Source organism: Hermetia illucens, chromosome 1 (genome assembly GCF_905115235.1).
Source record: "Hermetia illucens chromosome 1, iHerIll2.2.curated.20191125, whole genome shotgun sequence".
In the NCBI taxonomy this organism is placed as follows: Eukaryota; Metazoa; Arthropoda; class Insecta; order Diptera; family Stratiomyidae; genus Hermetia; species Hermetia illucens.
In genome coordinates this window covers 34,117,362-34,145,314 of record NC_051849.1, presented here as the reverse complement: position 1 = coordinate 34,145,314, position 27,953 = coordinate 34,117,362, and the positions used below count along the sequence as shown (strand labels likewise).

Genomic DNA, 27,953 nt, shown 5'->3' with positions numbered 1-27,953 from the left:
CGACGCAAACAGATGTTGATGAAAGTTTGGAACTTTTGAATAACAGTGAAGTTCACTTTCCATTTGCTACTCCCATATAGCAACACAGAAAGAACACTAGCACAGAACAGTTTCAACTTGATCTTGGTGTTAAGGTAACTGATTTCAAGATTTTAGACAGTTAGACAGTTCGGTGCCTCCTTCGGCGGAGACCACGCTTTCTAGAAGTACAAATTGGTCGACGCCTTTGATGCTCTACCCATTAATGTAGATAGGGTGAGTGCGATGACCCGTCAGACTGGGAACCTTGGTTCTGTTTGTTTTTATTTTTGGTCCAAGTCTACCTCATTCTCTTTACAAATTCAGAGTCATTTAGCCAAGGTCCAAGACCCGGTGAAAGAGTAAGCAAATGTCATCAGCGTAGTCGAGGTGTTTGAATTGAATTTCTCCATGTCCTCCGGACAAGGGAGCATGAAGAATGTCACCAATAACAAGAAGGAACAATATCGGTGATAGGATAATCGTCCGAGGTCACGTGGCATTTTGTGCCAATCTGTCCATCTGTCCCTCTGATAATATCAAGCCGCCGAGATGCAAACTGCCGATCAAGCTTCCGAGATGTTCTTTGATGCGTTCCAGGATTATTTTAGCCATTATCTTTGCGACGGCAGGGAGTACGCAGATATAGTACCCCTCTAGTTGCCATACTCAAAATTCTCCCCGTTTTTGGGATCTTGACGATCATCCCCTTCCTCCACTCTTTGGGAAAGGTCTCGGATTTCCAAGATTTCCATAAGAGAGGCAGCAGCAGACCTGCAGTAACTGCAGGTGCAGCGATAAATATCTCTGCGAGGAGACTGCCAAGCCCAGTGGTTTTACTTCGTTTGAATACATTGATGGCCGAAATGATTCCCTTCTGCTTGGAGGAACAGTCCGTAGCCGCATCCTACGGTGACTAACCATTTCATCCACTAGAGAAGGAACCTCAGCGGATGTGATACGGTTAAGAACGATAGTGAAGTGCTCTTTTCACCATTCGACTGTTGACTTCCTTCACAGAACCAGGAGAAGATTTGTGACCACACGCAAAGTCTTTCCTGATACGGTATACATTTCTGACCAGCGTAATAGCAGATTCTCTCTTATCAGGACATACACTACGCTGAACTTTTCGGGATTTCGCTCGGTATCGGGGTTCGAGCGCATTACGACTAGCATTACTCTTAGCGGTTAATAGAACCTGCAACCCTACCCGTTCCTTTAATTGATCCGTTCCTATGATTCCGTAGTTAGCCAGATCTTATAATGACGACGACGACTTGTGTAGCGCCCGAGAAAAGAACATTTTTGATGGCGGCGTTACTCAGATGGCTTTCCCACTGCCGAGCGACAGCTAAATCATACAAGAGGTCAATGCTAAATTGGGGAATCGCGGCTATCCCACCCTGTGAGAAGTGGCGGACGCAACACGCAACCGAACGTAAGCTATGGTGATCCCTATCGAGGCCGATGTCAGCACTTTTGTTGTTACATACATCCAGGAGACAACTCCTAAATTGACTACAGATCGCGAAGTGGTTGATCTGATTACACGTACGATGTCGGTCAATTGAAACCCAACTGACCTTATGGCAGGCTCTGTGCTCGAACAATGTGCCACTAATGACGAGGCGCAAGAGGTTGTGGAAATCCATGAATCTTTTACAATTATCGTTACGGCTGTGAAGGGGTCAAGCAGTGCACTGCAGGATAGACTGATGCGGAACATAGCTCCCTGAGGCCAACCTATCTTTCTCTAAGGATGAGTTGTCTCTCCTCTGGGACGGTGTGTGCCTTTTCAGGGGCCAAGCCTCTCGTCTACCAAGACCGTTAGCGAGTGGTGATAGCCACACCCTGTACGAGGTGACCCTACTATTAACAAAACGCTACGGATCTAGACTGGGGAATCGAAAAACACCTCCCCCAATCCAGGGTGTCATGCGAACCGTGCCCATTGGATAGTTTGCAGTCGGGGGTAACTGACTGTATTCGAACGGAGCCTCACTGATACCTGGTCGCCTCAGTGAGTAAGTTAGATCTTACCGTGCTACGGGGGGCTATGACACGGCGGACCTCTTAACCCCCATACTCGTGGGAATCAAATGAGTACAAAACTAGAAAAGAAAACAAAAACCAAAAAAGCGGGGCCCCGTACCGCACCAAAACTGGTTAATCAGGCGGAGGCACGTCTCCGAATTACTGAAAGCCAGGTGACTACACCCAAGAAGGGAGAAGTTGGGACGTCAAGCAGTGGATCCAAGGTGAGCATTGGTATACTGCGTGGACTACAGCCAACGAACACCACTGCTCAAAGAGCAGGGACCAGCAAAAGCACGTCTGAGATAAATATAACAGACGTTAGGAAGGAGACAGGTCTCAGTGGCACCGGGGTTAAATGGTACCTGCGCTATCTGAAGGAAGGCCTGAAACCAGAAGAGGCCCTTAAGAAGGCTCAGGACAGACCTAAGCCATCTCTACCGGAGCCGAGAAAGCGGGGAGCAGCAGAGATCAGCCCGCATGAAGGGAATGCTCCCAAAAAACCCAGACCTGAACCCACGGGAGGAGAAAACCCGGGCGTGTCAGGAGTGAAGGCAGGACCCAGGAAGCCCGGCATTAGCTATGCTAGTGCGGTCAAGGGCATTCGACTGGCCATACTGCCAAAAAGGTGTCCCGAGCAAATACTATCTCGGGAGGAACAGGAAATCATTGAGGAACTTGTCGTCAAGCAGATGATCAAGGGTTGGACGTCGAAACTGGTGTTCACCGGGATACGCTTTCGACCAGGCCTTATACTGGTGGACTGCGCGACGGAAGGTACCGCAGAATGGGTTAGAACCATAATTCCTAGATTGCCAGGCTGGGAAGGGGTGGAACTGTCAACATGTGCTGGAGATGATATACCAGGAGCCCACATGGTGACAGTTTTTCTCCCAAAGGCTGCGGCAATAGTAACAGAAGACCTTATGAGACTCCTAATTGCTCAGAACGAAGATCTCCATACTCGACTATGGAGAGTCTTCTCCTCACGATCGGGGTAGATGACCGATCCCTAGAGGCAATTAAACGTCGGAGTTGTCATATCAACTACCGATTTGGCAACATACCCGTGCATGTGCACAAGGAAAAGCCAAGGAAAGGGACCTCGGAGGAGGCATCGGGTGGAAAACTTACCGAGATCCCTGAAGAAGTCGCGGAAGCCATAGAGGCGGAAAGAACGGGATAAACCTGCTGCCCAGTGAAGAGCAGAAGCTGGACGACCTAGACCTAGGACTCCTAGGGCTCGGGGTGGACAGCGACGCGCAGGAAAGCGCCATGTCGGAGGAGGAGGGTGATACTCCGACAGTGGAGAAGAGCTCCAAACAATAACGGAGCCAATGGCCAGCACTAGGATAGCCCAGATAAACCTCCACCATGCGAGAGCTGCATCTGCAGTGATTGCAAGGGCAAATTCCAAGGAGAACATTGGAATAGTGCTGGCTCAGGAGCCCTGGGTGTACCGGGGGCAGATTCGCGGTCTGCAAGAAGGAGACATGCAGGTAATTTGGGACTCCTCTTGTGAAAAACCAAGAGCTTGCATAATTCTCAAACGTAATTTAAAATACATATGTCTTTCAGAGTTCTTAACCGGGGACCTTGTGACTATCCAAGTCTCATTGGAAGCCGGGAGGAGCACTCAAGAGGTAGTTGTAGCATCGGGATACTTCCCAGGAGACGAGAGCCGGGCTCCACCGGAACAAGTCGCAAAGCTGACGGAGTATTGCGAGGAGAGGGCGTTACCACTTCTTCTCGGCTGCGATGCCAACGCCCACCACGTAGTGTGGGGAAGCAGTGACACTAATCGTAGAGGTGAGTACCTTCTCGAATTTATTCTTAGTAATAAGTTAGAAATATACAACGTAGGGAACACTCCAACATTTGTGACCAGCACCAGACAAGAGGTACTAGATATAACTCTAGGAAATACCCTAATGAACGGGATGGTCAGGAATTGGAGGGTGTCGGATGAACCCTCAATGTCTGATCACAGGATAATCAGATTCGACATTGAGGGTAACTCCGAAATAAAAAGAATAATAAGGAATCCCAAGAGAACGGATTGGGAATCCTACACAACGCACCTGAGCAACAACATTGCCCACCTTCAAGGGGGCGGTGACATCAGGAGCGAATTGGAATTAGAAACGGTGGTGGAAGTCCTCAACACAATCGTCATTGACGCATATGAGGCCAGCTGTCCGGCCAAGACAGTCAAGTCATCAAGGGATGTACCATGGTGGAACAGGAACTTAGCCAGAATGAGAACGGAGGTACGAAAACTCTTTAACCGGGCAAAACGAACCGGGGACTGGCGGAGGTATAAAAATGCACTGACTGCGTATAGCAACGCCATCAGGGAAGCGAAACGAAACAACTTTAGGGAATTCTGTGAAGGGATTGAACAGATCACAGAAGCAACCAGGCTGTACAAGGCTGTAGCCAAAGACGGGGGAATATCCTCTGTCTGCTTGAAAAAGGAAGATGGGACATTCACCGAGAATGAGGAGGACAGGGTACACCTGCTTCTCAGAACTCATTTCCCGGGGTCCTACCCTTCGGCGGCAGGCGACAATAATCTGCCTGACACCCCAACAACGAATAAAAGGGGAAGGAAAGAGAGCTGGAAACTAGCAACAGAGGTATGCTCAGAAGCTAGGCTAAGATGGGCAGTGGGAACTTTTCAACCAATGAAATCTCCCGGAGCAGATGGCATTTTCCCAGCACTTATCCAGAGAGGCCTAGGAATTATCTTAGAGTCTCTTCTGAGGGTGGTAAGGGGGAGCATAGCACTGGGTTACATACCAAGGGCATGGAGACGGGCAAAAGTGGTCTTTATTCCGAAGGCGGGTAAAAAGGATCCTTTTCACCCTAAATCTTTCAGACCAATCTGCCTAACATCGTTCGTACTCAAAACGGTGGAGAAGGTCATAGACAACTATATTAGAACTAACGTTCTAAAGAGTAATCCCCTACATCACTATCAACACGCTTACCGGGCAGGAAGGTCAACTGAAACTGCTCTGTATCAGCTGACAGAGGTACTACGGGACGCCATAGAAACAAAAGAAATTGCACTGTGCGCGTTTTTGGATATCGAAGGAGCATTCGACAATACATCGCACACAGAGATACAGGATGCTCTGAGCTTCAAAGGAGTGGGAAACACTCTGGCACTCTGGATGGGCAAAATGCTAGAAAGCAGACAAATAGAGGTACAAACAGGTACAAATTCTATTATTATGAACACCACTCAAGGCTGTCCACAGGGTGGAGTACTATCGCCGCTGATGTGGAGCATGGTAGTGGATGAACTCCTGGACGTGTTAACTAATACTGGAATACAAGTCTAGGGCTACGCGGACGACATTGTTCTAATCTGTAGGGGCAAATATGAAGATACCCTATGTGATAGAATCCAAACTGGATTAAGGGTTACTAGTGCCTGGTGCAGGAAGGTGGGACTGCGGATCAACCCAACCAAAACCACCATAGTACCATTCACTAGGAGGCGTAAGCTGGATCACCTGAAAGCCATAACATTACATGATATGGAGGTGAAACGAGAAACAGAGGTCAAATATTTGGGAATCACGCTAGACCAAAAATTACTCTGGAAGACACATGTCGGAAACACTTGTCGAAAAGCCACGAGGGCTCTGACGACTTGCAGATCCATAGCAGGAAAAAAATGGGACCAATGATTACCTATGGAGCGGTAATCTGGGCAGAAAAAACCCAACTCAGCACACAAGCCAGGGAATTACATAAGCTCCAAAGGCTGGCTTGCGTGTGTATCAGTGGGGCAATGAAGACATGCCCAACGGCATCCCTGGAGGTCCTTCGGGAATTAACCCCTCTCCATCTGCACATACAGATGCAGGCAAGGAGATCAATATTCAGGATGGCCGGTAGTATGAGTGAGGCGGGGAGCTGCCTAAATCGAAGGAAGATTGATATCCTTTCTAGGCGGTATCTCGAATTACTGATACCGAGGGACAACATGACAACGAGGTTTCACTTCGATAAGAAGTTTGAAACACGTTGGAGTAACAAGGCAAACTGGGAGAGCGTGGCTGCGACATACGGCTTAAACCAGCAACTGATTACTTGGTACACTGACGGATCCCTCACAGCAGAGGGAGCGGGTGCCGGTGTCATTGGTCCAAGGAAAATGTACTTTGAGCCAATGGGCAGGTACACTAGCATATTCCAGGCGGAAATTCACGCCATAGACAAATGTGCCTCCTTTAATCTGCAAAGGAACTACAGGGGGCAGAACATAGCTATTCTCACCGATAGCCAAGCAGCGATCAAGGCACTTAGGTCCAACCAGGTGAACTCTAAACTGGTATGGGAATGCCTTGAGAGACTGAATACATTCGGCTCGTCCAACAAGGTCTGGATACTTTGGGTTCCAGGCCATGCTAGGTTGGAAGGCAATGAGGCAGCGGATGAACTAGCCAAGAAGGGAGCAGGGATGCCTTTACACGGGCCAGAACCCTTCTGTGGAATCGGAAACGGTTTCATGGCTATGAATCTAAGAAACGAAGAGAAACGGTTGAGGGAACTTTTTTTGGCGGGCCTACCAGGGATGGAGCAGTCCAGGGTGCTTATTGGGGGATACGAACCCATGCGCACAAAGGATTGCTTAAACCTCACCAAAAAGAACCTCCGAATCATAGTGGGAATTCTCACTGGTCATTGTCGGCTGAACTATCACCTAGGGAAGCTAGGGATATCTGCGGACACTGCCTGCAGGTTCTGTGAGGAGGAGGACGAAACCTCTATGCACGTCCTGGGACAGTGTCCGGCACTTGTGCAAAGTAGGTCGATACATCTGGGAGAACCCTTAATACCAGATGCAAAGCTGAAACTTCTGGAAGTGGGGAACATACTAAAGTTCCTAACGGTTACAGGCCTGCTTGAGATACTATGATCAACAGGTACACTATAACCAGTAAAAGGGGCACAATAGTTCTTCAAGGACGCGGTGCGACTTTCCCTTAACAGAATAATAATACGGCTGTGAAGACCGTATTTCCCCATCACATGATCGAGTAAAGTGTTGTCAGATCCCACCTTGGCATTTACATCAATGATCACGATCACAATTCTACCTTTAGGAAGTCTTTCCTGAACTGCATTTAATTGCTTGTAGAAAGTATCCTTCCTCACTATATCGGAAATCTCCGTTGGCGCGTAGTATTGCACAATTGTAATGCTCCTTAACCTGGACCGAAATCTTGGAGTTAGCATGCTGCCAGAAATCACCTCCCTGGTCCTGGTCAGCTATCTTGCGGTAGCTTTTAGAAACATCCCGACAGCGGATTCGCAACTGCTACCACGTCGCTTTTTAGAGTACAAAAGCACATTGCCATAAGAAGAAGAGGGGTACTCTCCAGAATTCCACCATCTTACTTCGCATAGGCCTAGAATGTTGGAGAAAGCGAACATTCTCGTAGCAGTGTTCTGTGTACATTCCAGAAACCAATCGTTGTCCGCTTTCGATAGCCTAAGATCAAGGTCGTGAGGTCAGCTCCTATTCTAGGCGTTGTTGACGTTTCGGCAGCAATAAAGTTGCAACATTTACAGGTTTCTAGCCCACAAATTTCTATCCCTTTTAGTCGCCTCTTACGATCAGCACGAAAGACTTTGAGTTTATTCTGTATTACCAGCTCACAGGGATCCATGAATGCTTGTAATTTTACCCTTCTGAGCAGACTTAACAGAAATGGTCTCATGTTAATTGCTGACTCTGATCCTACCATCATGAACCAGGTCCTTGAGGAGTGGGTAGGCCAGTTTCTTTGTTGCCAGCGATGTTCGAGTGCCATGAAGAATGCAACCCCGCGCCAACTGGCTTCATATGTTGGCAGAGATTCAAATTTTTGTCAGAAAGATTCTTCTACTGCCCCTAAAAAAGCATATGGCTCCGCATGGAACATGGTCGCCATTTTTCATAGAGATCAAGCAAGTTCCATAGTTATGAATGTCTAGTGGATCAGTTTCGCCGTTTTCACTTCCCCTCTCTCGTCAGGTCTGATCGGTCGTCAGATCTTGAAAGGGCGTTATAGCTAAGTATGACAAACCGCAAGCGGTTAGATGGGTGAAAGATTAACATGGATTTCGTATGATTAAAGATAGGCTAGTTATTCTAGCTAGCGTTAATGTAGCCGAGACAATCTACCCCATCAATTCTCTGGAGCGCCCAGATGTCTCTCGTCTCCTCTTCTTTTTTTCCAACAGGGCTTGGGACTATTTTCTGTAAATAGTGCTTCCGTGATTGTTACGATGAGAGTCGGTTGTTGCATTATATTGACACCAACACGGTCACGAAGGCTATCAACCAATCAAACTCCCCTAACAGGTTTGCCAGTCGTGCCCACTGGTTGCGCCTTAGCTTTTTTTATTTTGTCTCCTCCGTTGTTCGGCCGCTAGGTAGTTTATCTCCTTTGGAAATGAAATTTTCGGTGGTATCAACCCACCTTGAAACTTGACGTCTTTACTAGAGTAGCTTACCCCGGGTGGGCTTAGATGTTTAGCTATTGAGTCAAGCCACGTGAGAAAGTCTCTTTGTCCCGGGGGAGGGAGGGGGATAATTTTTGTGAGTCATGAACCCTGGCCCTCATTTCGTCGAATTGCTAGCATTATTGATAGTTCGAGCACATGTCGTCTGATACAAACTATTATTTGGTGCAGTTGGTATTCACGACTAGCAAACCTGTCAGGGGAGTTTGGTTTGTGACCGTGTTGGTGCGAAGGTGATGAACTAGCCGACTCTCATCGCAACATGATTAAATAAACTGTTTGACAGCTTTCTAAAATGACAAGATGTTTAGAGAGTTTGTAGAGAGAGAGTATTTTGACTATTTAGGGCGAAGGTGGGACAAATTTATATGAATGGAAGTGAAATCCTTTGCGTTTGACTTCGACTGTTAAAGTACTTTACCTTACATATGGCGTATTATCAGCGATATGGAATTTCGCAGCGGCATCAAAAAGTTTCGATCTGTTCTCCCAATTAGGCGGTTTTATTCCTTGCTCCTCTAAAATTAGTTTCCAGAAAAATGTATTGGCTTTCCGAAACGATACACTGCCATCAAATAGACTCCATCGAAACACGTCCAGAATGTACTCAAATGGAATTTGCGGGATTTTGGATAGTGCCACTTTCAATAGTAAAGTTAAGTCAAAAACATTTATCACTTGCTTAGCCACTCCCGGATTTCCATCGGGATCAACTATGTCATCATTTTGTAATCCGAAGTTTCCATAAACATTCTCTTCCAGCGAGTTTCCAGGGTAGGACTCTGCACTATTCTCTTTAGTTTTGTCCACTTCGCTTGGATCCGCCACAAAATCTTCAAGGATATTTCGCTTTGTTGGTATTTTAACGAAATCTGACTTATATTCAGGTTCATGGACTAATCTCATTTCTCGTTGATCGAAATTTTTTTGATTGTCGGCAAACAGATGCTTATCTGGAAGAAGTCCTAGACGATTCAAGTGTGATGGTGTCATCATTGCGAGGAAGATTGCGTCGCCTATTGATTCGCTTAGTGCTGAGTTAGGTGCATCTTGAAACAGCGCTGGTTGGTGGGCATTGGAATGCATGTAGTACTGAAGATGACCCATTTCATGGATTATAGTGTAGAAGTCGTCAAACGTTCGTTCAGCACAAACTATCATTCTGAAATGCAAGGAGTTTTGATTCCATTTCTAAGACCAATTGGTAAGAACTTACCGATAATCATCTCCATTGAACATGTTGGCTGCACTCCCGTGACATTTTGTCGTATTGGATGATTTATCAAATTGAGAGAACTTCCAAAATTTCTCCGGCATAGGGTTCAATCCCATGGAAGAATAGAAGTCATCAGCTCTTTTTGTCTGCAAAGAAGTTCAATGTTTACATAAATTAGTTACAGCAAATTCAAATTTCAAATACCATATCCTTGCTGGTCCAGTTCGTTTTCCTTAAGTTGTCATCCAGATCAAAATCGGATAATGGAACTAGTAGTTTCTGATATGCTGACCAATCCTGTGACCACATGTTTCCTACAATGTGTAATTTTTGCTAGTAAGTAGTTGGTTGATTTCTTGAATAAGAATTTCTTCAGCAAAATGAACGTAGAAATTCGGACTCCGCTAACTTGCTAGGCCGGATAGCCCTATACGCCCAAAACACGATTGGCCCATACCAAAGAGGCTTCACCCCAGGCAAATCAGCAACAAATCACATTTTCTCTCTGCGACAAACGATGGAAAAACTTTTGGAATAAGGACATCAGTTGCACCATCTTTTCATTGACTTTAAAGCCGCCTATGATAGCATAGCCATAGTAAAACTGTTCACGGAAATGAGAGAATTCGGTATCCCGGCGAAATTGATAAGACCATATACCTATGGAACTATCCTCGGAGATCGCCTATTCATCGACCTCTTGTCGACAGCGTTCGGAGGCTTTCGCGAATCCAAAGACAGAGAATGCGCAGACTCTTCGTTGAAGAAAATCTTACCAAGGTATCTTCGGCTGAGGAGGCCAGGCAGCTCCATACGAACTACAGGGCAGTCTCTTCTTTTTCCTCGCATTGGCTTCATATGGCCGAGACCACCACTCCAATTTTCCCTATCGTGGTTTAAGGGGCAGTGTCTCGTTAAAAGCTTCTGGAGTTTCGTGACTCACTTATTAAGGGACAACAAAAATGCAACTCTAGCTTCTCCGGGGTCCCTCAGAAAGATTTTCACCTGCCGGTAAATTTCAAATTTCTCCATTCAGTTGTGTGAATCCTTGCAATTTTCCCTTCAGAGTAGACTTGACAATGAATGACCGGATGCCAAAAGCTGGTTCTGCCCCCCCCCCCATTGTGGATTCAGAGCCTTAGGAGCCTGTCTGTCAGCTTCTTGATTATCAGCGATGATTGGGTGCCCTGACACCCACATCAGAAATGCTTCGTTCAGTCGGCCAAGTTTCAGCAGTATGTCTTCAGATACACACCAACTGGCTCGATATTTGCTGTTGCGTGTAGCTGCCCCACTTGACGTTCCTAGTGAACATAACTGGTCCAGTCTTCCCAGCGTTCACCTTGACTCCATTATGGAGGCACCAACTGTGGATTACAGGGCAGTGTTGCATTCGGGCGGTTATATCGAAAATCCAGACAGAAGATGTTTATGAGCAGATTAAGGTAATTTGTCAGATAGGACAGCAGAGCCCTAGTAGCACCTGCACCTAAAGTTCCTTGGATCTTAGTAAACTTGGTACTATTGTAATTATTGGCTAGCGCTGACCACCAACAAGAGAACTGCATGTCAGGATGAGACGAACTCCGGATTTGTACATTTAAAGAACCATTCTCGACCGGAGACTTCATTTCCTTCTGAAGATTTTCTTGCCGGCGTAGTCTTCTTAACCTTCAGTTCTATGAACAGTTAGTAATTTAACGTAGGGTCCAGGTGCTGTACTTTTATTATGCTAATCCATTTAGGCGCGGGAGGTGGACTTGGGCACTCTTGCCTTATTTGTAAATATCATCGGTTCGATTTTAATAATAATCGTTGGCGCGACAATCCAATTGATCTGTGCCTTGAACGGTGATAGAGCATTTCATTCAAGGTCGTATCGGTACACTGTAAGAGGCAACATGCTCAGCGTTGTGCTCGCCCGTGAATATTGTCCTGATGATTACGAGCTTTTTAACGCGCCCTCGATAATTTTACTCATACCGGAAGGAAACATCCCTGACACCAATTGCATTCTACTCTTGCACTATCAACCAGAGCACCGAAGAGGTAACGCTATTTGGGAGCGTCCTGCTACCCACAGTTTTGATCAAGCGACTACCTCCCAGATCAGATTGGATTATCCTGGTCCTTGGCATGGATACTATCCATTACATAAGACACTCCTCAAGTCATATTTTGGTTGGAGCCTCCTTGTGGCCTTGGTACTCACGTTGTTGAATGCTCTCTTTATATCCAGGGAGGCAGCTAAGGTGTAGTGCGACGGCAACCTCGAAAACTCTTTTGATTTGGCTTTTAGGTCGGTAGGTATGTAACAGAAATTTGAAGAAGGGTAATCGCTTTAAGTTCGTCCTTAAGCTCCTTCTTGCTGTTTTTGGAGTATGACTGGCATTATGCCATTTTTATCCGGCGATTCAAATGTAGAAAGTTATTTATAGCACAGCTGGTTATATCTTCGGCAATTGCAACAGGGCTGCATAACTTGCAAGTGCAGTGTTCGTCGCTCGGGGCGGGGGAGGGGGGTGGCGGGTTGGTGGTGGAGTGGGTTTGGAACAGTATCTTAAGGGATGGGCTCCTATCTTCCTTCTTCAGTTTCGTAAAATCGTTGATTTTTTCGATATCCTGACAATAACCAATCAGGATCGCTTCCTGGCGGTCCTGATGGCCAACTTATGCTTCTTCAGGCAGCCCTTGTTATATGTTTATGCTGGAGATCTTGCTGGTTAGCTTCTTGAGATTGAACAAGTCTTCGTTATATGTTTATGCTGGAGATCTCGCTGGTCAGCTTCTTGAGATTGAACAAGTCTTCGTTCCACCACGGTGGTGATTTCGAGTGCTTTCTCCACAAATTAGACCTTTGACTCTAGTTTATCTTTCGTGCCAATGTCATCATTGGGAGCACCAAAGAATCTTTTTTTGATATTTTGAAAAATCTTCCTCCAGTCGAATTTCCTGAGCTCTTTGAAAGGTCTAGTTTTCCACCCTGAACGTGCCATTGTCAGACAGTAGGGTGATATCAAGGATCTCTGTACTGCCCCTGTTACACACTGATAGGTTTGTGTTGCTCGCTGCAGTAGTAAGTGTTGTAGTTCTTCTGAAGGAGCTTATCGGTTGTGTCCTGGGTAAGTCAGCGGAATATATAGATTACGTTCTCCGCTTTTGCTTGTTCTAGTTTTACCACGGTAGGTCGCTGGAATTTAGGTCTGGAGAGGGAAAGGCGTGCAGGTTCTTCTTGACGAGGATAAATGCTCTGCGCCTGTCCCAATCAGCGTCTCTTGTCTAAATTGTAACATTTGGTGATTAGTTGATTCGGCTTCCTTCGATCTAGGGTTCCTGCAACAATCTTCCTACAGAAGGAAGACAAGCAAGTTGGCTGACACGCATTCCGAGTGCTGTTGGCTGATCACATGGTTTTCCTCCTCACTATTTACCCTCTAGTTTTCTACGAGAACCTCGGGGGTTTGGTGGCCCAGGGATTGGAAGAGCTTATTCTTATCTATGCAGATCTTTGGCAACCAGATACGAGCAATAGTGTTTTTGGGAATCTCGAAGTATAGAATAATTTCGAGTCTCATACCCAGGGATAGTTGATATTATCAGCGCAAGAACTGAGAATTTCTTCGGAGAACTATTCCTCGAATGCTATTAAGTGGTAACCATGGACCTCCAGTTCCTCCTTCTTGTTTAGGAGATGCTCGGTGGTCAGCTCCGTCAGACTGCCCTCAATACCAGTCGATATCTCCGGTGTTAGTAGTCGCTAGCGGTATGGTAGCTCCCGCAATCCGTAGGAGACTCCTGGCGACATCAGTGAAGGGTTTTGCAGTGTGTGCCTGCAGAGGCTGCTTTGCTTCCGAACTCTTGAAAACTCTGCCCCTTTCATTCTCTTGTTCGACCGACCGACTCAGATTGGTTCCGTTTGAAGGCGGTTGGTTCCGCCTTTTGTCAAGCGTTTGTTACTAATTTCCTTAACAATCGACTGGTATTCGGTGAGGTCTTTTTGGTTTGACAAGATTGCACCTTATTACCGATACTTATTCTTTTTACGGTGTTGTTCTTCATGGTGCTTTGGCTAGAGGACATGAAGGGGTTTAATAAACGACTTGAGCTTGTCAAAAACACCTCCACTACGCTGATAACATCTGTTTGCTTTCTCCAAGAGTCTTGAACCATGGCAAAATGGCTTCGGATTCGAAAAATAAGGCAAGAAGGTTCGGATTGATAATGTGTTGATAAGCACTATCAACCATTCAATAAAATACACTATCGCAGAGTGTTGCATAATAATGGAGGAAGAGTTTCAGCTTCTCGGGAAGGCCTGGAGAAAGCTGAGGCATATTTCGGCAAACCGGCAACGATGATGCGTAGGTATGGTTGATGTACAATGCGCAACTCCAGGGTAGTTACAAATGGCGAAACGTACAACGACAGTAGCCTCACATCAGAAAATATACACAACACATTTTCCGAATTTTTGGATTCTGTTTTTCTTTAGCAATTTGTACATTTTTGTGGATTGAAATGGCATTTTATTTCGCCTTGTGTCCGATAGAGCATCGAGGGCTTTGGTTACTTTATTGGTTACCTAGTTCCAAAGTACTTTCAGATACAATGTCCCCGAAGCTACTCAGTGGGGATTTTTTTTCTTAAGGATTGAGGAAGGTTGGAGTTCGTATTTACTTTTGATCTTGGACCTCACCAGGTCGGGAGAAATGTACTCTTCATTTATGTTGGATGAAGCTCCTGTTTTAGATGAAATGCACATAAGTTTCATGGAGCTAACGCACACATACGTACCGTTATCTGGAAAAGACAGAGAATGGATAGCGATTGATATATCTCCCTTTCGACGATAGCATCAGGGAAGTGGACTAGCACTTATCGTTAATTCTAGAAATGCTAGAAAGTTTAGTCTGTCAGGGTTACTAGATTAATTCAAATTCAGAAACGGAAAAGATGAGGATCGTACTGCTAGCAATTGGAAGGTACTTTTTAGAGACTAAACTTTTTTAAAGAGCCCTGGCGAGGGTTGAAACTCAAAATCGATCGTGTGTAGCCACCACCTTCAGAAGTAAGTGTGATTCATATTTGATATCTCACGGGTCGAAAGCCCAACATTGGATGTAGTTTAATCGTCCGAAGTAGAATTAAGAACTTGTTCAGCAATACTAGGATCATGAAGAGCCTAAAAGATGGTACACACAGAGCGCCAGGCGTTCCCAGTTCTGAGTTCTTTGTAATATCGTCTACCTCATGTAACAATGCAAAGGTCTATATTAATTGAAGCATTCCCGGCGGTGGGTAGGAAAATGGACAAGCAGACAGGCAAAATAGCATACCTGTGATTTTGCTAACAATGTATTTGTTTCTTACCCATAAGATGTGCGGGCAGCGGGCCATCCCTGGTGACTTCATCGTTATCTTCATATTTAATCCAAAGAGCATTTCTAAACACGGCGTGAACTATTTCGTAATATGGTTTCAACTCGCTCCACAATTTGTCAACTGTATCCCGTAGATCTCCCATTTCCAGTTCATCCCTCCATGCCTCGCCAATGTCGCTATACCCTGAAGAGAAACGTTATAGGATAATTGAAGATAGGATTAGGATTAGGTTTAGGATTGGTGCGCTATTAACTCCTTCATATACTCTCGTATCAACATACCATTATTATTAGCTCCTAGATTCATTATGTACACAGCACTTGGGTAATATTTTGCAATCTCCGGTCCAACTGCTAGTCGCCATGCTTCCCAAGCCCACCTGAAAATTATGTCAGGAGGCAGGGCGCAATCCGGACGTTGAAGAGCTACGAAGTTTCCTGTCATTAAGTTCTCCAATTCTGGTTCGATCCCCATACAGAGCATCTGGGACCGCCGAATTTTGTAATCTGTTATGTCCTCATCATCGATTTGACCATCTGAAACTCCACGGAAGACATAGTAGTCGTGTGATATCTTTCCATCGAAGAAGTGCAGGGGATTGGCATCTTCAAGGCTAGAAATTTTAATTAAGGATAGTTGTGGCATCACAACAGCCTGAAGCTGGTCTTACCGATCCTTAACAATCGCTGACATGTTTAAGGGTATGAATTCCCTCGAAGGGTTTCGTACGTAAGTGTAGTCCCAAATGCGATTGTAATTTACGCAGATATCGAAGGTCTTAGGTAGGCATATTTCTGCTTCAGTGTAGATCGCTTCTATTCGACCCAAAATTTCTGATAACTCACTGTGGAGACGAAATCATATTAACAATTTCCAAGATATAATTTTCAAGATTCAACACTTTCTCCAGATACCTTCCTTGATAGTTCGTATACTTTGGTCCGCGGCACAAAATTTTCACCATCCTTTTTTGGATCCTTGTCATGTCCGGTATCATTGATGTGGCTTCATTACATCTACGAGTTATCCACCGTGATCGTATTCCGCCGAATAAGGAAGCTTCATCATTTATCTTTGTTGTTGGATTCGTACTCAGCTCCCACATGTAATAAGCGGAGTAACGATTCAACTGCAAGTACTGCAAGTTTACCTGATCGAACCATTCGTCAATCGTTTCATGTGGACGGGTTTCGAGATCTGAAAGAGAAAGCCTCAAATTAATGGGTACTTATTATACTGAGCGTCTTAATTTATAATATGTTTCTCCTTGCATTTGTGTCTTGTTAGCTGTTAGGATAATAAACGTTAAACATAATCCCGTTCATAATAAAGTTTTAAACATCCGCTTTCTAACTAGGACATGAGAAGACGGATGAGGAGTTCTAGATTTAATCAGAAAAGAACATCGGTACGGCTTAGCTAGTAGATGGGAAGAGTACCCGAGCGTTTCTTTTTCGTAGGCAACTCTGCGAGGGAGCTGAAGTATGGTATTCGGTCAAAACATCCCAATTTTGTACCGGGGCCAACCGATTCGATATCCCTAGCGGCTGTCTGTATTCTCTACACTATCGCTCCATCTAAAAATAAACCTTCTTTTTCTACCATAGATAGGGAGCCTTCCGCACTGAATCATCCTCGCCCATACGGATTAGATGTTCCGCTCACGCTCCCCACTAAACGGTCATAATATTGCTTGCTGCCATAACATACATATTTCTTCAGCCCGTCTTCCGTATCGCACCAAAGAAGTCTCTCCGAGAGGTAAGATTCCAGGGACACTCAGTTTAGCCAGGGTGCCCTTAATCTAACTTCGGTTGGCCTAATTAGAGGCATTCTTGACATCCAGCATCAGCACTGCGCAGCACTTACGAGTGGTCGATGTCTCCCGAGCCAACGTTCTGCGAAACCCATACTGCCGCTGCGCACGACGAAAGGAAGCTGGGTGTTGTATACCACCCTCTCCAACAGCTTCTCCATAGTGTCTAAAAGACAGATAGGGCCATATGAAGAGGTTGTGCCAGGTGGTTTTTGGGGCTTCGGTAGCAGAACCAATCTTTGCCTTTTCCACCATGCACGATTGAAATGTACTTTTGAATCATGCGGGGCTGATTTTAGCAGCCAACGTTAGAGTTTTGTTCGGACTCCCGCCAATCCCGGAGCCTTACTTTCCCCAATTCGTCCACAGATCTCTCTCTCTCTCGTAGTACCTTTTTGGTCACCTTGGGATTAAGAAAACGTCCTGTTGAACTATTGGCTGAAATCTACTTGCCTCCTGTTGTGGGAAAAGGATTGCTATTATTTTGAACAAGAGTCGCGGGCATGTCACTTGATTTGATTGTACGCAGCGCCCAACGGGTTCGTATTTGCCTCAAGGCACAGCTGCTTGTAGCAATCCCACTTATTTCCCACTTCTTAAGGCTGCTTCGAAGATCGCGGTATTTCTTTTCGGACTGCCAAACAGTAGTTTGGTTTCCTACTGTGGTAGAACTTCCGCCGCGCCATTGTAGAGTCGCAACTGGCTTACTTTTTCCAGCGCCGTTTCCTACAGGTCGCGACCTCCTTCTAAAGCCGCCGGGAACGCCTGTTCCTGGCAAGCGTCAGTGAACCAGCCAGACGTCCTGGTGTAAGTCCTGAAATAAGTCAGATCGACGATTGGTCCTAGTCTTCTACCTCGGATGGTGAGCATCCATCCAACGTTGGCAAGTTTTCAAGCAGGATTTGGCCCCTGGTGTTCATCACTCGACTTCCCCAGCCTAAGGCCCACGCGTTGAAATCGCCTGCAATGATTTTGGGGCTACGGTCGCTAACGCTCAACACCAAGCTGTCTAGCCTCTCCTCGTGTTGCGCTAATGTTACATTAGGAGGAGCCTTACGGCTGTATGTATGGACGCCGGCTCCCGGGAATGCAATTGTTTCTTAAATGGCTTGCCGTCCGCATGCCCATATCCCTGCGTTTCCAGATGAGTCTTTCACCTACGTAGCACTAACGTAATTTCGGTAAAGCTCACAGATTACTTCCACGTCCACATTCGCCTCTCGAATGGTTTGTGAGAGTAAGTTTTGCGCTGCTTTGCAATGGTTGAAGTTGATTTCTATCATTTAGTCCTACGGTTAAGCTCCCTCCTATATGCCGGGCAACGGGCACCACTCCCTTTTCCCTTTGCACAACGTGCATCGTGGAACTCCACCGCAGTCTTTGATAAGGAGAAGAAGAGGGTCCTCCACACTGCCTGTACCTTTGGACCTTCTGTGTTCATTAGTACATGCTGCTGCAAAGTGACCGGAATCGAGGCATCTGAAGCATTTCTTGAGATTAAACTATTCTTAACTTGTCCGCGGTGATCAGTTTAATTCCTGATTTAACCGGCTAGCTAATAATAGCGGATCGCATATCTCCATACGCCTTCTTTATCCTTTTGATTGCACTTTCTTTTATTCCGCTAAGGTTGAATTGTTGCCCTAGAGCAGCACAGATATCCTCTCAGGTTGTGACCTCGTCTAGGTCTTTGTACCTGATTACTATATGTATCTTTCGAGCTTTCACTTCACATTGTTCGCCTAGCACCTTTTCCGCCTGACTGCGAAAACTATCTGCTGTTTTCTCGCTGGATTTCTTTTAGCTCCAGCATCAGATCCACCTTTTGCGTACAGCTGATACGGCTTACGCTGCCACTCAGGCCTGTCAATTCCGGATCGGATTTGACTTTACGAAGGATATCGGCGTAAGACATATCTACTTTCTTGGAAATAATGACTATTTCCGGACAAATCTCCTTTTTTTTCTCTGCTGGTTTTCGGCACTGTGCTTTTGTATTCTGGTAAGCCTAATAGCTGTAGATACGGCTCTGGTATCGGACTATCCCATACGTACAAAAGGGGGTGTACAATTTTTTTCACTAAATGTATCATGTGGGGTATCAAATGAAAGGTCTTGATTAGTACCCTCAGGTAGGACATTTAATTCACAAGTTCGGCGAGGGCTGGAAAAGTGTCATTTATTTCACGGGGCCATTCTCATAACCTGAAAATAATCTGGAAGCTGCCACTTTATGGTGCCTAAGCTCCGAAATACCTTCCATATTGATATCTGTTTAAATAAAGTTAATGATAGTATATGACTATAATTATTAGTAATTGACTGTAGGACTCCCTTTAAGTCTATCCTAGAATCATTAAATTTTCCAGGAATAGAAGCTATGATATAGAACATGATCTTATCAATTTGGTGGAAATCGCACTTTTACTAACAAAGTTATAGTAGGTCAAAATTGTCGCTTTAGTGCAAATTCTAAGACTGAATGTCAGTATCACTGAAACCTGGATATGCCCGTTTTTCCAACTTGTTTGTTATTGGTTAGCGAGGATGTTAGCGGGGTCAATGTTCACGAGTGCTTTGATAGCACTCTGTTGACAGGTCGTAGACCTTGGTTAAATGGCACTAGATTTGGTAAAAGTGCCGGGCAGAAAGTAAAAATCAGCAGAACCAAGGTTTTCAATTTGATGGATTTTATCTGAATTAAACAATTTGTATACCTGGGTAGTGTTGTTCCTACCAACGGTGGTACTGAATTTGATGTCGCTTTCAGTAATATTAGCGCTGTGTTGGTCTTTGATATTTTGTCCAAAATCTGGAAATGCAGTTGTCTCAATACCAGCATCAGGTTGAGGTTTTTCAGTACCAATTTTCTCGTTGCCCTGTTATATCGGAGTTGCACATGGAAGGTGACTGTGACTCTTACTCGAAAACTCCGAGCTCGCAAAGACAATATCCAGCGGAAAACTGTTTAGGTGTACATTTACGTCTTAGTAGGAGGCGGAAATGGCAAGTAACATATTTTGAAGAGATTTGGAAAGGGCGACAAGTTCGTTAAAGGCTATTTTATACACTATCCCAAGATGTTCGATGAGTGGCTTATATTGGAAACGCGTGGTGTAGCGGAAGAAGGGTGTAAACTTCTCGGAAAGTCGCGCAGGAGTTGAAGAATGGCTTACGTGTCATGCTCCCTTATAGTGGGGTTTCTGCTTTCCGCCTTTCTTTAATTGCATCGAAAAATAGGCAAGACTCAAATAACAATAAAAAAGAACATAATTTCAATCATTATTTTTATTGTATTAATTCCTTCATTTTATAATAAGGCAAGAAATACAATGAATTTGGAGAGTAGCATTTTAAACGCATCTACAAATTCCATTTGAGCAATAACCTCCGCGCTTTCCTTTGCGTACAATGCAACTTGTTCCACATGCAATAGCGGATACAGCTTGGTTTTCAAATAGACAACTCAGCCGTTTATAACGAACCGTCTCCAATGAGCCATCCTTATCACTAATCTCTGGATATTTCGGATATCCAAGTACTTGGATGGTGATTACAGCCAGTACAGCGCAGATGAAAAGAAACTTCATTTTGTTGACTATAAGAAGCTTGAAGTAAACCTCCCGTTTTTATACTAGAAATTGCATTGCAATTGATGGAAAATAGACAAATAGACTATTTGACTTATTACAGAATCCATGAATAGCATTATCTGTTTCATTATCTGAATCAACTGAAGTTACAGATGTTTAAATATAGGAAACCAACAATGAGATTATTATTTATTTGCTTTGAATAGTGAATAACTATTTGTTATTTGTTTATGCATCCGCAGTTTATTTTCCAAAAAAATATATTTGTTGATTATAAGCAATTGTCAACCAAAGAAAGAGGTTGGGAGGAGGACAAATATACCTCAGTTTCCTTGTGAATTATTAAAGGTGCGATTTCCTGCTCATCATGTTGGCATTATCATGGCACGCAGTCGTCTGATTTCGTCATGCCACCACAGTTTCGGCAATCTGGGAGTGTTATTCCTCTGTCTTGGCACAGAGGCATCACAGGCTGCGACCATGTTTCTGACATTTGCTTAGATTTTTCACTCGCTGTACCTGTTGGTGTGGAACTATCCCTAAATATCTCAGTGAACATTTCCACGACAAATATCTTTGAACTCCACTGCTTTGTCCGGCATGACTTTATATCTTTTGGATGCTCCATTCTCCTGTTCTACACTACACTAAACTGTATAGCTTGATGGTCGCTTTGCATGTGGTGTTCACTAACTCGCCAGGTAATGTGCCTCATCAACGCACTGCTTACGAAGGTAATATCTACCACTGAACGTATTCTCCCTTTCTGGAAGGCATAGGTACTTCCGATATTAGCAAAAACAACGATGAGAAAGCTCCCAGCAATATGAGCCCTCTCCTATCTGGGGTAAAAATCACAACTGATAACAGCTACAATGATGAAATCCGTGCACGGTTGTTGTCAGCCAACAGAGCCTATTCCAGCTTACAAAACCTGTTCCGCTCGAAACGTTTCACCACAGGGTCAAAGCTCTTACTGTACAAGACTATGATCTTGCCAGTCCTCATGTATTCTTCGGAGACCTGGGTTAGTAGCAAGAAAGAAGATTTGCGAACTCCTCGCCGCGTTCGAGAGGAGAATCATCCGAAGAATTTTTAGCCCCGTAAATAAGGATGGACGTTTCCGTAGCCTACATAACGACGAAATCTATGAGCGATACCATGACCGGTACCAGGTTGTGGATAAAATCCGGCTCAATATGGATGAGGATGATCCCACCCGGAAAGTCTATAAGGGCAATATCTATGGTAGAAAAAGAAGACGAGGCAGACTCTGCCTAAGATGGAGCTATGGCGTAGGTCAGGACACCAGACAGCTTTTAGGGATATCGAATTGGTGGACCTCGGCGCAAAACCGAGATGTCGGGAGTTCCTTATTAAGGCAGGCCTAGACCGGATACCGGTTGTTGCGCCGTTGATGATGATGATATGAGCCCTCTGTTGTTAGAAACCTTATTTCCCCATTCGGTAGACTATGCGTTGAAGTCTCCCGCGATGACAATTGGGGATCATACACTTGCGTCTAACGTCAGTTCATGTAACATTCGCTCATATTCCACGCTTGTTGTACTTGGTGGAGCGTAGCAACTATAGACGTGAACACCGTTAATTTTAGCTCTTATGAACCCACTTCCAAGCATTCCGGTTATTTCTTCAAACAGAAATCGTCCTGTCGTCCAAATTGCGCACTTTCCACTTTTGTCGGTGGCCTATACCGCGTTATTTTTTCGTGTGTATGGTTCGCTAATAATCGTCACGTCCACATCGAGCTCTTGGACTGACTACCTCAAAAGATCGTGTGCTGCCTCAAAATGGTTGAGATTTGTCTGAATAAATCTCATTTACTCTTTGCTTTTGGTTCCCTCTTAGACAACAGGCATTTTCCGCTTCCTGTAGCGTGGCCCTTATCACCAAAGTTTGCATCTTTACACAACATGCATTCAGATTGTTTCTCTCAATTTCGTATCAGCTGTTGTTTTTCGTCACACCGCCTGCTAGACCGGTTAGATCTATCGTCCTTGCTTGTGCAAAATATGGCTATGTGGATGTACACCAGATATTCAAAAGCAGGAGATATTTTCTCCCGAATCCTACAGACAACCCATTCGATCTTCACTTTGCCAGCTTCCAGCAACTTGTTTGCCCAAGCAGCTGGCAAGTTAATGATTGCCGTTTGCGTGTCACCGTATGCCTTCCGTATACTCTTTATTGCGTCGACATTGTCGTCCGGACCAGTTCTCTCCATATGTCCAATTTCGTTCTGATCTCGGAAAGCCCCTACACTTCATAGTTATCTCGTGGGTTAACTGCCTTACCGAAACTTCTCCACCAAAGGATCTACCAACCAAGTTCTGGTAATTCAGCGTCCTTTCTTCCTGCGTCTTTCGAAGCTCCAGAAGTAATTCTCCCTTTTGCGTTCTTCTGATCCATATGACATTCTTTCCCACGGAAGTTTTGAGTGAATTAGTTCTTGTAAGCTGAAATAGGTAGTGTTAGCTGCCAACAACGATGCACCATGTGTGGAGTTCCCAAATCTCCCACAAAGCACGTCCCTTGGGGCGGATAAGAAAACCCTTGGTGGATACGTGCATGGGCATGCTTATGCGCAGGCCGGGTAGGTGGGAAGCAAACGCCCATCCGTGGATAAAAGTTGGCTATGGGAAGGACATCCAGAAATCAAACCAAATATGGAGGACGAGAAAGGTAGTTTTTACGGTGCAGGGCTTCGGAAACCCAGTACCGGCGGTTTTTGGGAATGGGCAAGCGGGCTCCCGGTTGTCCATATCTAGCGACCGCAGTGTGTCAGTAGTAGGTAGCTTTTCTATTCTGACATCTAATGTTACAAGAGATCTTAGTCGAGTGGAAATCCTTTTCGCAAAAGCTCAAAACTTGGGAAGTCAGCACTGAGTGCAACATTGGCACTGGGCAGTCGATATTCCTCGCGGGACTCGGAAAGGAATTTGGATAGTCCTGGAATTGACATAATTACCGATGCTGTAAAAGAAGAACCAGGATATCCACCAAAATATCAGCACTCTGATACGTGGCATTAAGCTGTTCTATATAAGGACGGTGGAGGAGCAAAACGCCCAAGTGTCATGTGGCCTCTGAAGGTGACGTCTCCTCAGCATAAGCTAGGTGAGAACGCGAGCAAATGGATTAGGGAGATAATAAGTGAACCCCTTGGTGCGCAGTAAGCAGCCAAGAAGAAAAAGCGCTCTTCTCCGAAGAAAACTGCGCCAGCGAAAGTTCTGGGTAGTTCTTCGACTACGACCCCAACTTTGATGAAAGGTAAACCCGAACAAAAGTGGCAAAAAGCAGCAGAAGGAAAAAAGACCTGGGTGGCAGTGTGAGTTGTATCAGGCGTACGCTGATCTGAGCTAAATAAATCCAGCGAAAAGACAGCGGACAATTTTCGCGGCCAGGTGGAGAATGTGCTAACTGAGCAAGCTGAAATGGAAGCTTGAAAGCAACAGATAATAATTGAGTGCAAAGACCTAGACGAGGTCACATCACGCGGCGATATCTGTGCTTCGCTAAGAGAACAATTCAACCTTAGCGGAATAGAAGAAAGTGCTATAAAGGAAATGAAGAAGGCGTATGGAGGTACACAAAGCGCTATCATTACCTTGCTGGTTGAATCAGAGATTAAACTGATTATCGCGAACAAGGTAAAAATAGTTTCGGGAGCAAGTATTTCTTAAGAGATGCCCCCATTTCGGTCACTTTGCAGCAGCATGTGTTAATGAGCACGATAGGTCGAGAGGAGGGAGCTGAATCGTATGGCTAAATGAGGTTGATTTATATCAACCTGCGAGGCAGCTCGCAGTCGAATGTGGACATGGCAATAATCTGTGAACCTTACCGAAATTACTGCTGGTGAAAGACTCATCTGGAAACACAACGATATGGGCATGCGAACGACAAGCCATTTAGCAACATTAGCGCAGTATGAGGAAATGCTAGACGGCTTGGTGTTGGACGCTAGAAACCATGGCCCCAAAATCATTGTCGGTCTTATACTGAGGAAGTCGAGTGACGAACGCCACGGCCAAATCCTTCTTGAAATCAATGTTAGATGCGTGCCCACCTTCCGAAGCACAGGGCTAGTCTTAATCGTCGAGCTGACTTTGCTCAGTACCTCATTGGCGAGACGGATGGTCTGCCGTGTGAGTGAACACTACACCCACAGTGACCACGAGGCCATCTTTCTCGACATCAGAAACGGGAAAGGCGACAAAATTAGTCCACTAGAGCTTTCCTGGCGGCTTTAGAAGGTAATCATGATCCGAAAGGAACGGCGCTGGAAAAAGTGAGCCAGCTATGTCAGCGGGTAACTGAGGCATGCGACTCTATAAAGTCGCGAGGGCAATTCCACCACAATAGGAAACCAAACTATTGGTGGAACTAACAAATCTCGCTGTTGAGAGCATCCTGTCTGCGAGCGACGAGACTTTATCAAAGGGCAAGAGAACAAGTCAGAACATCGACAGTCAGAGAAAGAATACCGCGATCTTTAAAGTTACCTTAAGAAGGCTATACGGGAAAGTAAGCGGTATAGCTGCAAACAGTTGTGCCTTGGGGCAAATACGAACCCGTGGGGCGCTGCGTACAAGGTTGTAAAGAACATGATTCGTGGACGGATCGGATCTCCACTCCATTGTCGGTCCGTCACACGCATTTTTCTCGGAGACGGTTGTAGCGATTCATACCACATTGGTGGAAAGGTGGGAACTGTGAATGCTCACGCATACAGTGAGTTACATTACGTCGAATTAAAGGGGGGTCCCATACAAGCTAAAGGGGGGTATACATTTTTTTCCATCCAATGGAGTAATATGGGTATCAAATGAAAGATCTCGGTTAGTACTTTCCGAAGTCGATCTTAGTTTTGACATTTGTTGAAAAAGTGGGGAGTACCGGGCTCCAAAGTGATCATTTCTTTAACCCATTCTCAGAAACTATCAAACCGAAAAATCTGGAAAAAACCAAGAGGCTGCCACTATATGATGCCTAGGCTCCGAAATAACCTCCATGCTGATATCTGTTCCAATAAAGTTAATAATAGTATATTACTATAATTTTTAGTAATAGGCCGCGAAATCCCCCTTAAGTTCATTCTAGCACCACGACATTTAGCAACAAAGTAGGGTATATCATAGAGCATGATTCTACCGAGTTTGGTGGAAATCGCACTATTATTAACCAAGTCCAAGACCACATTACCTCCTATAGGGTACTGTATTCGTGTTGTGTATCGTTCCGGTCTTGAATGAAGTGCTCTAACACCCTTCAAGGTGTTCATCCAATTGAACTGTCGCGCCAACGATTATTATTATTATAATAGGTTAAAATTATCGCTCTTTGCAAATTCCAGACTGAATGTCAATGTCACCTGAATGTGAATATTCTCACATAATACAGGCATATATTACGTCCAAACAGAGACCGGCATTGGAAAGCATTAATCAAGACCTTCCATTTGACACCCAAGATGACTATATTCTGTGAAAAAAATTGTATACCCCCCTTATGCATGTATGGGAAGCCCCGCTTAATCTCAACGTAGAAGGATATCATTCACTGCATGTCTGGGGGTTCACAGTTTCCACCTTCTCACCAAATTTTGTGTCAATCGGTATAGCCGTTTCTGTGAAAAGTGCGTGTGACAGACAAACTGACAGACGGACAGACAGACAGACATTGAACTGATTTTAATAAAGTTTTGTTTTGCAAACAACAATTTCATACCTGAGGCGTCCAGCTTCCGGTTTCCCGACTTGTTTAAGATTCCATTTGGCCCGGATCCTGCTCTTCTTTTTGAATTCATAGGTGGGGCTGAGTAGCTTTTGGGATGTCAGATATACGAGTGGATCAAGGAAGGCTAAATGAAAGCGACCGGAGGAGTTGCTCTGAAGGAGTTTCCAGAATGGGAGAAGGATTGAAGACAAATATCTAGTGACTGAGTTCTGGCGCAATTTTTGCCTGCAGTAATGAGATAATTTGCCGAGCTATATTCATAGATTAAATAACACGTGTAAGTAGATACTTCCAAGGATATATGATGAAACACAATTGCAGAGAGAAGGCAAGCTTCTTGAGAATTAATTATGGGAGATAAAATAAATGCTATGGAACCAATCATAATGTGAGTCAGTTATCTTGCGGTTAGTGCATCTCACTTTAGCTTTTGGGTTAGGCGTTTACAGCAACCATATTTATTCAACATGTTCTTAGACAAGGAAGAAAAAGAGTCGAATCAAAAGTGCTCTGACATTTTTTAAAAGAATTTGTTTCTCTCCAAGTATGGACATTCCTTCTATGATTAGTAGGTCAAACGATTTAATACAAATTCTGGTTTTCTTGTAAATCAGAAGCATTATTATTATTTTGATTGGGTCGCCTCAGCACTATAAAATTCTTAATTATAAGTACGTATCTCATTTATTGCTAACGCGTGGGGGAAAGCACAAAAACCTATTTGAAATGTTTCACCGGATTTTTTGTCAATTTAATTATCAGGAAAAAGATTTTTTGCATTTGCAATTTTAGTATAAAAACATATTTAGCGAACTGCGTTTGATTCACTGGAGTGCAAACACTTGAACGGTTCAAAATGAAGTTAGTAATTTTTCTTGGAGCTTTTGCGGTCATCACTTTTGCAGTTGTTTCTGCAACACCCGAAAATCTTGAGGGTTTAGAGCCATTGGAAAATGCAGAGTCATTGGACAATCTGGGAATTGGAGAGCTCGAGAGACCCAAGCGAGTTAGTTGCTGGTTTGAAAATGAAAATATAAAGGCTTCAGCTTGCCAGATGAGTTGCATGTATCGAAAAGGACGACGAGGTGGAATGTGTGTTAATGGAGTTTGTACCTGTTCTCCTAACTAAATTTTGAAATGTTATATATGTGCATACAATCGATGTATAATATGTATATCAAAATAATTGTGAATTTATAAATTAAGCTGTTTTTGAGGAAATAAATACTTTGTGTAGGAGATTTTCGAAAAACGTTTTCATTTTATTTACTTGTTTGTAGTACTCAAAGCTGGTCCGAAATCAGTTCCTGATCTTGGAACATCCTATTGCAGTTCAGAACCCATTGTTCAAAAGGGCGACCCGTGACGAGCATTTGATTCAGTGTCTGGTGGAGGCGATTTGGAGTAAGCAATACAAACAGATTTGCTTTAGACGAAGAAGGAAAGTATTCATTGGCAAAGCAGGCTTTCGAAATCCACCAGTAAAAAAGGGTTTTTCTCGCTTTAACTTGATGAACTTTATTCCACGTGATACTCTGGACGAATATAGCAAACAATTAACAAAAAGGAATACTGCATTTTCTAAGAGGAATCTTAAAAATGG

At 44.5% G+C, this 27,953-nt stretch overlaps 1 protein-coding gene across 1 annotated transcript in view; it reads right to left on the bottom strand.

Moving 5' to 3' along the window:
• Positions 1 to 27,953, bottom strand: part of LOC119647891 (angiotensin-converting enzyme-like protein Ace3) — a 120,393-nt gene that overhangs the window by 1,199 nt on the left and 91,241 nt on the right. The window contains exons 2-8 of the mRNA XM_038049194.1: positions 16,096 to 16,378; positions 15,852 to 16,025; positions 15,463 to 15,794; positions 15,170 to 15,364; positions 10,004 to 10,113; positions 9,800 to 9,945; positions 9,005 to 9,745 (exon numbers count right to left, since the gene is read on the bottom strand). Of these exons, the coding sequence (XP_037905122.1) occupies positions 9,005 to 9,745; positions 9,800 to 9,945; positions 10,004 to 10,113; positions 15,170 to 15,364; positions 15,463 to 15,794; positions 15,852 to 16,025; positions 16,096 to 16,378 (1,981 nt within the window). The remainder of the gene's footprint in view (positions 1 to 9,004; positions 9,746 to 9,799; positions 9,946 to 10,003; positions 10,114 to 15,169; positions 15,365 to 15,462; positions 15,795 to 15,851; positions 16,026 to 16,095; positions 16,379 to 27,953) is intronic.